Source organism: Odontesthes bonariensis, chromosome 3 (assembly GCF_027942865.1).
Source record: "Odontesthes bonariensis isolate fOdoBon6 chromosome 3, fOdoBon6.hap1, whole genome shotgun sequence".
Classification (NCBI taxonomy): Eukaryota; Metazoa; Chordata; class Actinopteri; order Atheriniformes; family Atherinopsidae; genus Odontesthes; species Odontesthes bonariensis.
The window spans coordinates 29,927,645-29,941,371 of record NC_134508.1 but is presented as its reverse complement, the minus strand read 5'-3'; the positions used below and the strand labels follow the sequence as shown (position 1 = coordinate 29,941,371).

General features: G+C 39.5%; 1 protein-coding gene across 2 annotated transcripts in view; it reads right to left on the bottom strand.

Moving 5' to 3' along the window:
- The window catches only part of tox2 (TOX high mobility group box family member 2), a 96,208-nt gene that overhangs the window by 52,548 nt on the left and 29,933 nt on the right, over nucleotides 1-13,727 (bottom strand). For both annotated transcript variants that reach the window (XM_075461506.1, XM_075461507.1), the window contains exon 2: nucleotides 11,193-11,285. In XM_075461506.1, coding sequence (XP_075317621.1) covers nucleotides 11,193-11,285 — 93 coding nt within the window. The remainder of the gene's footprint in view (nucleotides 1-11,192; nucleotides 11,286-13,727) is intronic.

Genomic DNA, 13,727 nt, shown 5'->3' with positions numbered 1-13,727 from the left:
ACAGGCTGCTTCTCATCAAATTCTGGCATGAGAACTACGTCTGCTTGTTCCATTAAATCTATTAAATCCACTTGCATTATATCATAGTGCTTACCACACAATAGGAGCCTTTCAAGGGCAGTCCCAGAGGAAGCCAACAAAGGGCCCTCTCTTTCAGGGACAAGTCAAGTAATTCAGAAAAAGCCAAACACAATTTTTGTGTGTGAGGATCTTCTCCACCAGACTCACAAGCTGTAATTTCACCAAGTCAAGAAAATGACAGTCAGAAAAGAGGACAAGGCCAGAAAAGAGCAAAGAGATACCTGTTTTCACTGTACTCACAATTCCTTTACTGAAATTCACACAGGACCTGGTGGGGAACTGTTCTCCCTCAGAAAAACCCACCGAAATGAAAATAAATGTTACACAGCATCTGAGAGCAAATGTAGGTGGATTTAGGCTGGTGATGTTTCTGATTTGACCAGTATATACACCCTAAAGTACATAGAGAGGTTATTGTTCTAGTTCTGTTTATCTGTCTTACTAAAAGTACTGCAATACTATTAATACTGCAATAGAAGTCCATCAACATCTGACATCGAAATCATGAGATCTTAGGTATCATAGGATGTCCCCTGCTAGTGACATGTCTGTCGCTTGACTCATCACCACGGTAACCCAGTGTACTGTCTGCCATCTGTTCACAGTTGTCAAAACATGTGTTTTAACCCAAAGCAAGAGGTTTGACTACATCTAGAAAAGTTGTTTTGTTTTCTGAACCAAGCAAAACAGGCAATGTAAATGAAAGATTAACAGACTGCAATCTGGCCCAAATCTCCAGGGTATAAGCCCTATCTTTGCAGGCTGTTAAACATCATCCCCAAGAAAAAGGTAGATGTAAACCGCTAACTGCTGTTACGCCCCTCTGCATCCTCATTGGCCTTGCAGTGGAAGTGCAAGAGTCTTTGGGCGGTACATGAGCTTAATTGTTCAAATTGGCTTCAGTGGTTGCACCTGTGAAGGGGAGCATTACGCATGCCTGGTGTCACTGGCAGGGGCACACCAATCTTGCCACTTGATGTGGGTTGCTGAGAGTTGACTTTAAAAAAAAAAAACTTGTGTTCAGTCTCCATTTCATGTTGCAGCTCCAACAAGCGGGGTCCTAATATTGGTACATTAAAAAATGACATTAAAGGGGTTGCTAAAGTTAGGGGTGAAACATTGGTATCCGACATTCAATAAATGGGATTTTAATAGTGCAATATTTGAGAATACCAAAGCTAGTCTGTTGAGTTGAACAGCTACATTGTGCTGTAGATAACTTGTAGCGGTCATGCTGCCTTATGACTGATATATTAGATGACGTACATCAGAACAGACAATGGCATTTCATAGCTGAGACAAGTGTAGAGTTGAACATTTGATAATTAGCATACTTAGAATTTTTAGTAAGCCATTGTTGGATAAAGACTTCAAATGTCAGGGCATTTTCCACAAATATCTTAGCTGCCATTCCTTGGTCAGAACGTCTGATTAAAAAATTTCATGTTCCCAGGTTCAGTTAAATGACCAAATTCTGATGCTCTTATAATTTGCAGCCTTAGCAGAGGTTTGTAACCTCCAAGTATTTTCTCCTTAAGAGGTACAGGGAAAACTTTGATTAAAAACCTGCTCAATCCTTATCATTTGCAGGCAATGATATTTATGACTTTCTCCAGTCAAATCACAATTATTCTCTTGCTTCATTTTGAATAAGTGAAGCATAACTTTTGCTGCTCAAGAACTGTTTTCCCAAGAAAACCAACCTGGTAAGGAGTAATTTAAATACACACAATTTAGCACCAGTAGAAAAAAAAATCTTTCTGCATTTGGGAACTCACCATGTATTTAAATCTAAATGCAGCATCCAGCACTGTCTTCTTCTGTCAATAAGACTCAAAATAATTCACTGTTCTTTCATTCGCTGCCATGCTGACTCCACATCCAGCCTCTGCCAGTAGCATTCAGGCAGAATTTTCTATTACCAATCTAATTGCACATTCCACCCTGACAAGAGCTCATTAAACCTTAATTATACACATGTTGTTTTCTACAAACATCTCCATTTGGGTCTCTCTGCCTTGTAATTGTTCAGCAGGGACAAGCAGTTGAGATTTTGCAGACTGAGAGTGAATGAGAGAGCAAAAGAGGAAAAAAAAGAGGTAAAAAGAATGAGAGAAAGAAAGAAGAGAAAGAAAAAAATACCAGAGAGAAAGAGAGGAGTGTCTGGAAGTAGGTCATGCCTCTCCATAAACAAGGCATGGTTTCTAAAATAATATACCCATCCAGTGGAAGTAATGCCAAACAACTGAGCGAATGTGGGGCTCATGTAATATTTACAGAGCCCTAATACATAGATGGCAGGTCTTTTTCGCAGCGCCCCCTCCTTAAACCCTCTCCTTCCAAAGCCAGAGGTTTTTTTTTCTTCTTTTTTCATCTGCTTTTGCCATTTGAATTTCAGAGAAAGCCAACTACATTGATGCATCAGGCACAGAGGGGAATGCTGAGTGTTAAGATGTTGAGTTTCCCTAACTTTTTTTGCTTGTTTTCTGCCTCTCCTCCCCATCACCACTCTCCACATCATTCGCTGCACGCTGACTGCGGCTGTGATGTTTTTCACACTTTTGTTACATTTTACCAAGGGGAGAGTGGGCCTTAACCCAGGCTCTTTGAGGCTCGGACGATGATATTACTGCAGGGAATCTGTTTTTTAAAGACTTCTTTAAACTCCATCTGGTGCCTTAAGGTCACAAAGCACTTGTTCGACACTGAGCCCTGCATGATGCTTTTGGGTTTGCGACTAACTGGTTTAGCTTGTGACTCCAGGGTGGGCTTTCAGGCTTCTGATAGCACCTGGCTATGCTACTGCAAGTGGGTAGAGGCTGTCAGTGCCTCCTCAGCATGTTTACAAGTTAAAGTCCTACAAGTAAAACAATATCTGTACATTACTCAGGAAGTTTGCTGCACCTCATTTGGCAACTAAAGGACTGCGCATACTATGGATACATTCACTGGACAGATGACTGGTGCTTCACAGTGTCAACGTGTTACTAGCATGACTGATTAAGTTATCAGCAAGGCAAATACTTGCTGACACAAACTAATAATCACAATGTACCCATTGAAAATAATTCCTGAACACCTCTCTCCATTTTTCCCTTACTACTTCAGTATTTATTATAGCCATGGGTAACGTAGCCTAAACCGTTGCCTTCTAACACCACGTCGCAGACTAGTTTATTCAATGCAGTCTCAGTCTAGAGTATTCAATAGTTATGGTGGTCCACAGCACGGAATGTCACAATTTCATAATAAGACAGTCACGTTTCACTGCAGACAGACCAACTAGGTTTAAGCTATCAAACCCAATATTATCAAAGGACTTCTCTCTTTTTTTTGAGCTTCACTGCCACTTGCAGTGGGTTAGGGATAGAAATAAAAAAAAAAGTACATGGTTAGGGTTATATATGAAAAGAAATATGCTTAGGAGTAGGATTGAAGGGGACATAGTTTGGCTTAAATATTACACCAATCAAATGTCTTCCTGTGATGGTTTGGTTGGTTTATTTGCCCCAAGGTAATCGAGCCTTTTGTGCATTTTTATCAACACAATGTTTGAAAAGTTTGCTTCAACATTGCCTCACAGTTAAATAGAAACACAGTTACTGAGCGGAGGAGAAGACAGCAGGGATGTCACCAAAACTGACAGCATAGCAAGTCTCTGGCTGAGGCCCTATGGAAAAATACATAGGGACTAGACCTAAATATAGGGTAGTAAAATAACCAACAATTTACTGTGGTATCATGTTGGCTAATGTGTTCATGACATTCTTACAAAAATATGAGAGACAACGAGGAAACCATTTAAACCTCTGATGACATATTATTACACTGTAAAACAAGACATGATTTCATATGTACCAACAAAGAAACTTTCAATGTCTGGAAAAGAATACAATATCATTTTACAAATGTATATGATTATTTTAGTTTGAATACAGCATCAAGCAAGTTGTAATAAAGAATGAAAGAACTAAAGTCTAACCCTAGCCCTTAGTCACAAATGTATATTTAATGTTGTGACATGAGGTACATTTTCAGATTTCATTTTTCAGCTTGTTTTAGGTTCACAGCCCATATAAAACATTTTATTATTATGTAATATTTTCAAACTGTATAACATCCATGATGCCTTCAAATTTTATGTTTTTGTCAATCTGTGGTGGCATGAAATGAGATGTCCATCATATACCGCCACCTAACACCCAAAGAGCAATAAGTGTCCAATATGAGCGCCGCAGACATGGCTTGGGACCTTCTCGGCCTGTTGCTGTTGACACCTACTGCATGCATCATTGATACCCACCCGGCAGCAAGAAATAAATAGTCTGCCATTAGATCCTTCCTGCTTTGCTATATTACAATTATTCATTCAACTTTTAATACAGCAGGCACTTGTTTTCTCTGGGTTTTTTTCAGTGGGTTGATTAAAATATTCCATTCTTAGCACAATTACAGTGGGATATAACTGTACAGTGTGATGTGAGCCATGTCAAGATAAATAAACATGACATATAAAACAGTAAAATGAGTCATTCTTATTATCCCAACTAAAATAAATCAGGAAAACACTAATTACAACAACCTGCGCCTGATCCTGACTGATTCACCCCTGCGATCTGGCTTTCTGTTTATGCATGTGATGTTGCGGTGTGGGTGTGTGTGTGCATGTTTGTGCATGTGTCTGTCACATTCTTCTCCTGCTGCTGCCTTAATAGGCAGTCTCTTAGATATTCGCTACAGAATAGCACTCATGCAATATTAATATCACACCAAAATATGGAAGCCGGAGCCCCCACTCCATCGCTCACTCCCTACATAATTGACTATGCAAGGCTCCAAATCAGCTTGGAAAAAGAGGAAAAGACACAGAGACAAAGCAGCAGAGAGTGAGAGATGTAGATACGAGTCCTGAAACAATCCTGTCATCTCTGCGTTACAGCAGATTCTGAACCCTCACCTTCTGTATGTAAAACTGTCAAGGCAGCAGAGCTAAAACAACAACAACAACAACAACAACAACAGCTAGAAGAGTAGCTCAAACAGTTCTGCCTTCCGGAAAGAATCCAGCCTCAAGTAAAACAACAAAACTCGAGCAGATTTTACCGTTACTGTGCATCACTTTGAACACTCAGCGAATTAGGTTATTTCATGTTATTGTATAGTTGTTGTGACTTGACTTGGACTTAAGCAGATTAAACCAACTATGTAAAGATGCCATCTGGAGCCCCTGGCACTATGCATCAACATTTTATGAGTGACTCGTCATGCTGTCTGGTTTTGCGTACACCTGAACATATGCATCCACAAGCACAAGCTGCTGACGCAACACACATTCCTGCCAGGGGTTTCACTCTATTCAGCTCATCTATACGTGGTGGGACTGTGCCCTAATTTAGCGCAAAAGTGCTAGCAAATGCAGGCCAGTGAGCATAAAAGTAAACAATGCAGGTTTCAAAATCAATTAAAACTGAAGCTTTGCAAATGTTTTACAGTGAAAGAAATGCTTCCATCATTTACATTGTTTTTTGTACATTGTGGACACAAAAGGTTTCCAGGAGAAACACTAAAACAGATTTCTTTGATTGGATTGGACCTTTTTAATTTAGACTCCATATGTTGCATCCACGCTGGAGGCAACATATACGTGTTCCTCACTTTTAGACCTGGAATGATGCTTGTGTACTTTCAACTTTCCGGTTTGATTTGACCTAAATATCATCATTAAACCATCATTATCAAGACAAACTTTTTTTTGTATATCGATGAGAATAAGGGCAGTAATTCAACAGGAAAGCAGAAGGTTTAACACCTCTCTCTGTTTTTTTTTTCTTAGCTTCTTCAGATGCTGGGGAAAGGGTTTAGTGGATAAATCAATGCTTTTCATAAAACCTTCAGGTTTTAGGAAGCTGTCTTCAAAAAACACCTCGTTTAAGAATGCTTTTCTACAACACCTTATAGCTGAATTGGTTATGAGAAAATAGTCAAAAGAGCACAGTACCTGTACCAGTGTCGGTATTTTAGTCCAATGGAAAGAAAAAAAAGAAAAAAACTGTTTCAGGCATGTTTCAGTTACCTGATCTGGAGAAATTAAACTAGTGTTGCAAGAGTGTAACTGCATAGACTGCTAATTGCATGGTTGTATTAAACAGTAATGGTTGCCAGCTGAAAGTTAGGGAAGAACATACACACACACGAATAGTTGCCTGGGTAATATAAAAGAGAAAAATGGAAGAACTGAGGTGCTGCTGCCTTGTTTGATGCTAACATGGCTCATAGTGATGTCAATAGATTTGTTTTGTCCTTTACCAATCAGTGTAAATCTATTTTAGACACAGTGGCACCTCTGAAACAGAACATGGTGTAATGTAAAAAATTTTTGTCCATGAATAATTGAAAATATTCATAAGTTTAGGAGATATTGTCGCAAGTTTGAACGTTTGAGGTTCACAGGTCACATCTTAAAGAATCAATTCCTTCACTAAATGACATGTTGAAAAATGTCAGAACAAATATTTTGCAAATCTTATAGCTTCAAAAAAGAAAAATCCTAAAGTCGTCATTTATCCAATTAAGAATATCTTCTCTCCTGATATTCCTCATGCACCAGTGTGTACAAAGTCTGAGCGCAATGAGTTTTTGTACTGTTTTGTAAATAAGGTCGCTGCCATCAGCTCAAGTATTTCTCCATCATTATCTCAAAATCATGCTTGTAATTTGCTTACCTTTGATACTTGGTCCTCTTTTGCACCTGTTACCTTACAAGACATCAGTGCCCTGCTTGGTCGTACTGACTTCAAGCCCCCTTGATGTCCTTTCTGCTTCTTTTTTCATTAAGTGTCTTTGACTCTACTGGCCCCTGTATCGTAGAAATGATTAATACCTCTTCTCATACTGGCTTAGTTCCCAGCTTCTTTAAACAAGCTGTTGTTGAACCAATATTAAAGAAACCATATTTGGACCCATCTCTTCCAAACAGTTACAAGCCGATATCCAAATGACCTTTTGTGTCAAAGATTGTGGAAAAAAACAGTAAGAGTAACTTAACAATTTATTAGAGGAAAAAAAAAACATTGTAGATATTTTCCAGTCTGGTTTGTGCAAATTTCTCTCCACTGAAACTGCTTTTCAGTTTCTCGTGACATTTTTTATTGGAAGCAGACTCTGGACAGTACAAAGTTTTGGTTTTATTGGATCTCACTTCTGCCTTTCATACTGTTGATGACAGTTTCATGATTAATAGACTTAAGGACTTGTTTGGGATTACTGGTGCTGTTTTTAAATGGTTCATGCCATATCTATCTGAGAGATCTACTAATGTTTGCACAAATCAAGTGATGTCTGAAACAACAGTTCTGCCCTGTGGGGTACCTCAGGGATCTGTTTTGGGTCCGATTCTCTTTTTGCTTTACATATTCACTCTATGCTAAATTATTGGACGATACAACAATATTTCTTATTATCGCTATACTGATGACATTAATTTATATTCAGAACCTTTGAGTTTTATGAATTGTCTAGTTTAAGTAATTGCCTGAAAGAAATCAAGCAATAGTTAAATAACAACTTCTGTCAGTTAAATACAGATAAAAAAGAAACTTTGATTATTGCCTCTAACCATGTGATTCCAAAAATTAGTCGGCATATCAGCTTCTTAGGCTCTTCTATTCAATCAAGCCTCAGAAATTTGGGTGTCATTTTTGACAGTTCAATGTCCCTTAAGCATCACGCCAAACAGCTGGTTCGGAGCTGTTTTAAGACTTCTAACTGGCACCAACCGAAGATCACTCCAGTTTAGGCTCCTCTTCATTGGTTGCCAGTAAATTTTGGAATTGATTTTAAAATCTTAGTTTTAACTTTTAGGGCCCTACATAGTCAAGCTCCCCCAGTATATTTCTGACCGACTGAAACCTCATTCTTCTTCCCAGGCTCTTAGGTCATCAGGTTGCTCCAACCCCAATGCACACAGTTTAAAGCTCTAGTGGGGATTTGGCTTTTCCGATAGTGTCACCAAGGTTTGGAATTCTGTTCCACTATCTTTACGCTGTACAGACTCCACTGACTATTTCAGAAAGCAGCTGAGGACAATTTTATACAGGCAAGCTTTTAATTAACATGATGTTTATGTTGTATTCTGCTATGTTTTACATTGTTATGACTTACTTACTAAGATGGTCTTTAGTTGAGTGTGTTATGGTTAGTTTTTCATCCCAGTGAATAATGGAAGTATTGGCCATGTTTATTCTCCACAAGGGAAACAGATGATTGGTCATGTTTTTTTCGGTAATTTCATCAGTGATACTGATAAAATGTTTAAGTCAAAACTTATTTGTAATAGTTCTCCCTTCCAATCAAACTAATGCACATTCAATCTGTTTATTTCATAAAAGGCAAAACCATCTCAAGTAAGTGTAATAACTTTTCTGTGAAATTTACCAATGATTTACAAATTTTTCCATTTTAGCATAGAAAAAATAGCATTGATGGAAACATGCCGACCGACACCCACTTCACACTGTCAGCAGTCAGCAGTGCAAAGGTGAGAAAGGAACCAGGCATTGTACTTCTTTTTCTATCTATAATCCTCATTTTGTTGGACAGAATTTGTGACACTTTTAATGTAAATAACTAAGTAGAGATATTAACTGAAGATGTGTACGATCGTCCCAATTTTTAAACAGCAGAAATGTTGTTGGACAGAACACAAAACTCTGCTCCTCCCTCCCTCAGAAATTTAAGTTTTATTAAAGTAATTTGGTGGGTAATATGTTAAAAGGTTCCACTTCGCAGCCTTGTGCCTGCTCATATAAGCTGCCTGAGTGGACATTATGCATTTTATTTTGGTAGTTTAGGACAGATTCATGCACTCATCACAGCCGCTAATACACTACAATCTATGTACATGCTGGGATGACAAGATCACTGCAGAGCATTTCAGAAAATAAACTGTGCACATTTAGAGCAGTGATAGATGTTGAAAGAAAGAAAAAGAAAAGGTTGCGGGGGCAGAGCCAGTGGTTGGAGGGGGGGAGGTGGGCAGTGCACCTTGACAGGAAACATAGAGGTGAAAAGCAGGAGTTAGAGGTTAGTTTGACAGAGAGAAAAGAAGTGGTGTCGGTGGTGAGGGGGGGTGAGCTGCTGCGGAAGTGCCAAGCCCACTTTTAACTGAACTGAGCGTGGTGAATGGTGGAGGTGAGGTGTGTGTGTTGGGGGGGGCAGAGATAAAGATCAGGGGAAAATAAAAGGGGTATGCAGGGGAAGGAAGAGGGGAGGAAAGAGAGGATGGGTGAGAAGGGAAGGGGGGGGGGGGGGCAGGGCCCGACTGCACCTTGACACTTGCTCTCGCCGCAGCACCTGATAAGTGCAATGGAAAAATGTCTGGTTTCCTCCTGCATGTTAAGTGGTTTATATTCTCCTCCTCTCCATGCACCCTGTAGCTACAGTCTGCTACTGTACTGACTCCACACACAGGTAATAACAGACAAAAGGAAATGACAGAAAACCAAGAGTGGGTGTGAAGGGGAATAAATAGCACATATTGTCTTCTTTTACACTTATCTACACAAAAGATGTAATCTTTAAGTTGCTGCTGAACAGTAAAACAGGCGATTAAGACGTGTTTGTTGCCTTAAATTGATGTTTAACCATAACTACATTTTACAACTCCTACATGGAGATTTAGATGCAGAGTTTAATTTGTGCAACAGAGGATCAGATGAGAGTGGATATATATCTTTACTACCTCACGCATGTCCTGACAAGGAACTCATTCCCATGATTTGTACGTGGGTCTCTCCACTGAAAAGCATTTACAATATTCACTTTAGATAACATATGATTCCAGGCCCTGGGAGAGGGTGGCTTTCTTAGAAATGCTTTGTTAGCACTCTCCCCCTTGATAAATGATTTAGGACATGTGGCCAGAGACATCAATACAATCGCTGTTGTAATTAAAAAAAAGGTGTGCACCAACAATATTACACAGCTTTCGCTTGCCTCTCTGTCTCTCCCCTCCCCCTGACTCACCCACTCTTCTTCTCACTGAGCCCTGGAGCGCTGAAGAGATAATTCAAAAAGCACTTGCATGGAGTGAAACATGAAAAAGGGGGAAATTAAATTCTCTCTTTTCGCTCTATTGTTCTTTCATTTTCTCTTCTTTGTTACATAAATGTATAAAAGCAAGGCAAGCCAGATTCTAATTATGATTTTCACATTACTAAAAGATTTTTTTTTTTATATTAAAAAAAAAGAAATGAAAGAGCGGTTTCACAAACAAAGTAGACTGACTGCTCCAGCACTTTGTCAAAGTCAAAGTGCTGCAAGTGCTGCAACTTCAATAAACTTAATCTTTTTCTCCTTCTAAGCGTCCTAGTGAACACTTATATAATAAAATTACAGAAAAATTAGACTTTGATGTCCAAATACAGCCACTTTACCACAAAAGATATGGAAAAAAGGAGAAATCGTCCAAATATTTTAATTATTATACTTTATCAACATTCACCTATTCCCTTTTTTTTCAGCAAAAACAGGTCTGAAATAGCAGAACTTCCTCCAGAAAGCCACTGTATCCCTTTTGTTTTGCATGAATGCAGAAGGAGGCGGTTGGTTGGCCTATCACTTGCAGCAAACCGCTTCTTTGAGAAGCTGCCAGGGACATACCGCACAAACCACCAGGTCAGACGGGTGCTTCTTTGGCAGCCTAGCCGTGGTCAGAGATAGTTTGGTGACAGGCAACTGAGCAGGTCTATCAGAGAGAATGTAGGCGTAGTTATGGGGTTAGTGTGTGTTGGAGGGATGCGATGTGGAGTCACGGTACAAGGTGTATGTCGTGTTTGGAGCGAGGTTATGCTGTTTCTTGGCTGCGACTCAAGTTGTTTTGATGTAGACAGTTGCTATTACAGCATCAAGAATTGCCAATTAAAACTTTCAATCCATGAAGTACTTCTCAAACTCAGCACTCTTTCTGATAATGTTCGGTCAGCTTTGCTGTGCTAATGAGGAAATATCCTCCTAAGTGGCACAGTATGTGCATTAAATGTGGCATTTAGCAATTAGACCGTTGCGTGAGAGAACATGGGTGAGAGGGGGAGGTTGAGAGAGATGAGTCTTACCCCAGTAGAGGGCAGTCTCTTGCCGTCAGGGTTTGGGCGCATGGGCAGGGAACTGTAGAGTCTTACTCCTCGATCTGCAGCACCGTATCTGCTCTGTAAAGGCAGGAAGAGAAAGATTTTAAGTACATTTTCTTACTTTTACAGAAAACATCTCAAACACTGCAATACAATTGCAATAGCAACAGATTTGCATTAAATTTACTCAAAATTACTTAAGTTTAAAAGTTACTCAAAGTTTCATTCTCTCATACATAATGCAGAGTATCACGCAGTGTTCTTGCTTAAGTTGTTTTTATGGTCCTCGATTTGTTTACCTATGTTAGTTTCATAAATTTCCACCACGTCACAAAGCCTGCACATTGGCTGCCATGTTAAATCACATCAGCTCATGGTGATGTACCTCACATAATAACTGCATAAGATTGGCTCATGCAGCGGCACTAATGGCACTAAGCTCTTGTGTTTAGCCTGGGTTTCTGTGCACTGCTGCACTCTGCTAACTCCATCTTTCTATACATTACACAGCCGATAATTAGAGTGTAGTGGGTTCTAAGCCTCCCAGCTCCTCCCTGCACTTCCACATGTGGCTTTCAGCTGTAAAGCACAACCTAAAGAACTGGGGCAAAAGCCCTCAGTGGTTGGGAAGCTAATGATTGGGAAAAGATGGCCCCTGCCAGGAAAGACATGGTAGCTCAGCAGGGCAGACACTGTGGCCCACAGCCAGGATTCACTGCAAATCTCACCTTCTTTATCACTCTCTTTGTCTTTATCTCTCTCCACACTTCCCTACCTCTCTGCACCGCTGTAACTTCTAGATTTTCTGTTATTCTCACATAATCACTGCTCTTTGTTTGCATACAGTTTTAATGTATTTCTGTCAAATGATTTCCATGTGTTTCAATATTACATTGCGCATGTGTCAATTGATGAAATGAGCTGTATTTTTTGCTCAAATGTTTGAGTCTGTATTACCTTGTGTTTTCTCATAAATATAAAAAAAAAAGATGAATTTATATTTGGAATTGACTACAGTTGCCCTTTTCAAACAGTCTGCTAATGTTATATGTTGAAGTATGACATTATCTCTTACTTTCATGATACAATCTACATTTTTGTCTTTTCAACATTCACTGTAACCTAAAAAAAAAAAAACAGGCCCACATGACATGCAATCACACATTCGCAAACACATTAAAGGGGAGGGCTTCGGACTTCAGTGTTTAACTGTACTTAACAACTGAGTAAGAGAACATCCCTGATCTGACTGTAAATGGCCCTGCCTTTCATTTCTGATCAGTCACACAATGTAGGCAAACACACCTTCAGTGCACAAATGACGATAGCAGCCTGCAGCTTTTACAGTGGAATAACATATGCACAATTCTGCAGATTGTGTTTATGGGTCTAAATGCAGAGTGATTACCACAAAGTGAAACCCACACAGCGATGTATGCAAAGGCTTGTGTAACAAGCCATGCATAAAACTAATTTGAAAAATAGCAGACCCAAACAGCATGATTTATAACCTGTAAGTAACGTTCTTTATAAATCTGTTAGCAATATGCTGATGTATCATAGGGCAGGCTGTCCCACAAGGCAGAGTGAGTTCTTGCAGTGTGGGCTCTTGATCTTCTGTGCTTATTATAAAATGTAAAAACACATGAGTAGACGGCAGTGTCCATCCTATCGATATGGTTTGCATAAAGGTGATACAGTGATATGAAAGACAACACTGCACTTCCTTGACAACCATTAATGTAAATACCAGTAAAATGACCTGTCTGTGTTTCTAAACATATCTTAAAATTTGAACAAATGCTATTTTTGTAAATTACATCCATTTATGACTGAGGTCTATTTTGTTTGTATGTCTTGGTATAAAAAAAAATATTCTGATGTGTAACCTGATTTTTGGGTCTGAGACACTTCTAGACTGACATTTCTTTTTCAGCCGGTCTTGCAGAGGAGCTACTGTACACTAAATCCATCTCTCACTGGTGAGTTTTTTTCCTGTGAGGCTTGTTAGTTAGCCTGCCAGAATCGCAGCTAAATGAACGCCTCACAGAATAGCTGCTTCAACCAGCGAAGGAGCCACAGTAAGTGAATGTTTGATATTTCTCCAGTGTGCCAGGCTAATCTGGCCCGGTGGCATGCCATTACGGGGCTAATAACAGCTGTCTGCGGCCTGGAGGGGACACAAGCAGGACTGGTTGTGCTAACTGGCCCAGACAGACTCATTAGGAGTGCTGGCACCCAGAACAGCAACAGCCAAAGTCCTCACATTTCCTTGTTGGCTCACAACGGTTTGCAAGTGCAAGAAGCATTGTTCTCAACACTTGTTCTCTGACACCTTTCTTTTGTTTTCTTGTCCTCACATCAGAGCCTTTCACCTATGTCACCTCTCTTTCACTTTTTGGATGGCTGTGGGTTTTTTTGTGATATTTCTACCAAACCAGATGCTAACAGCAGTTCCTCTCAACTTCTTATCATGCTGAGTCTAACCTTGCTTTTTTTTTTTTTTTTAATCTTGCACAG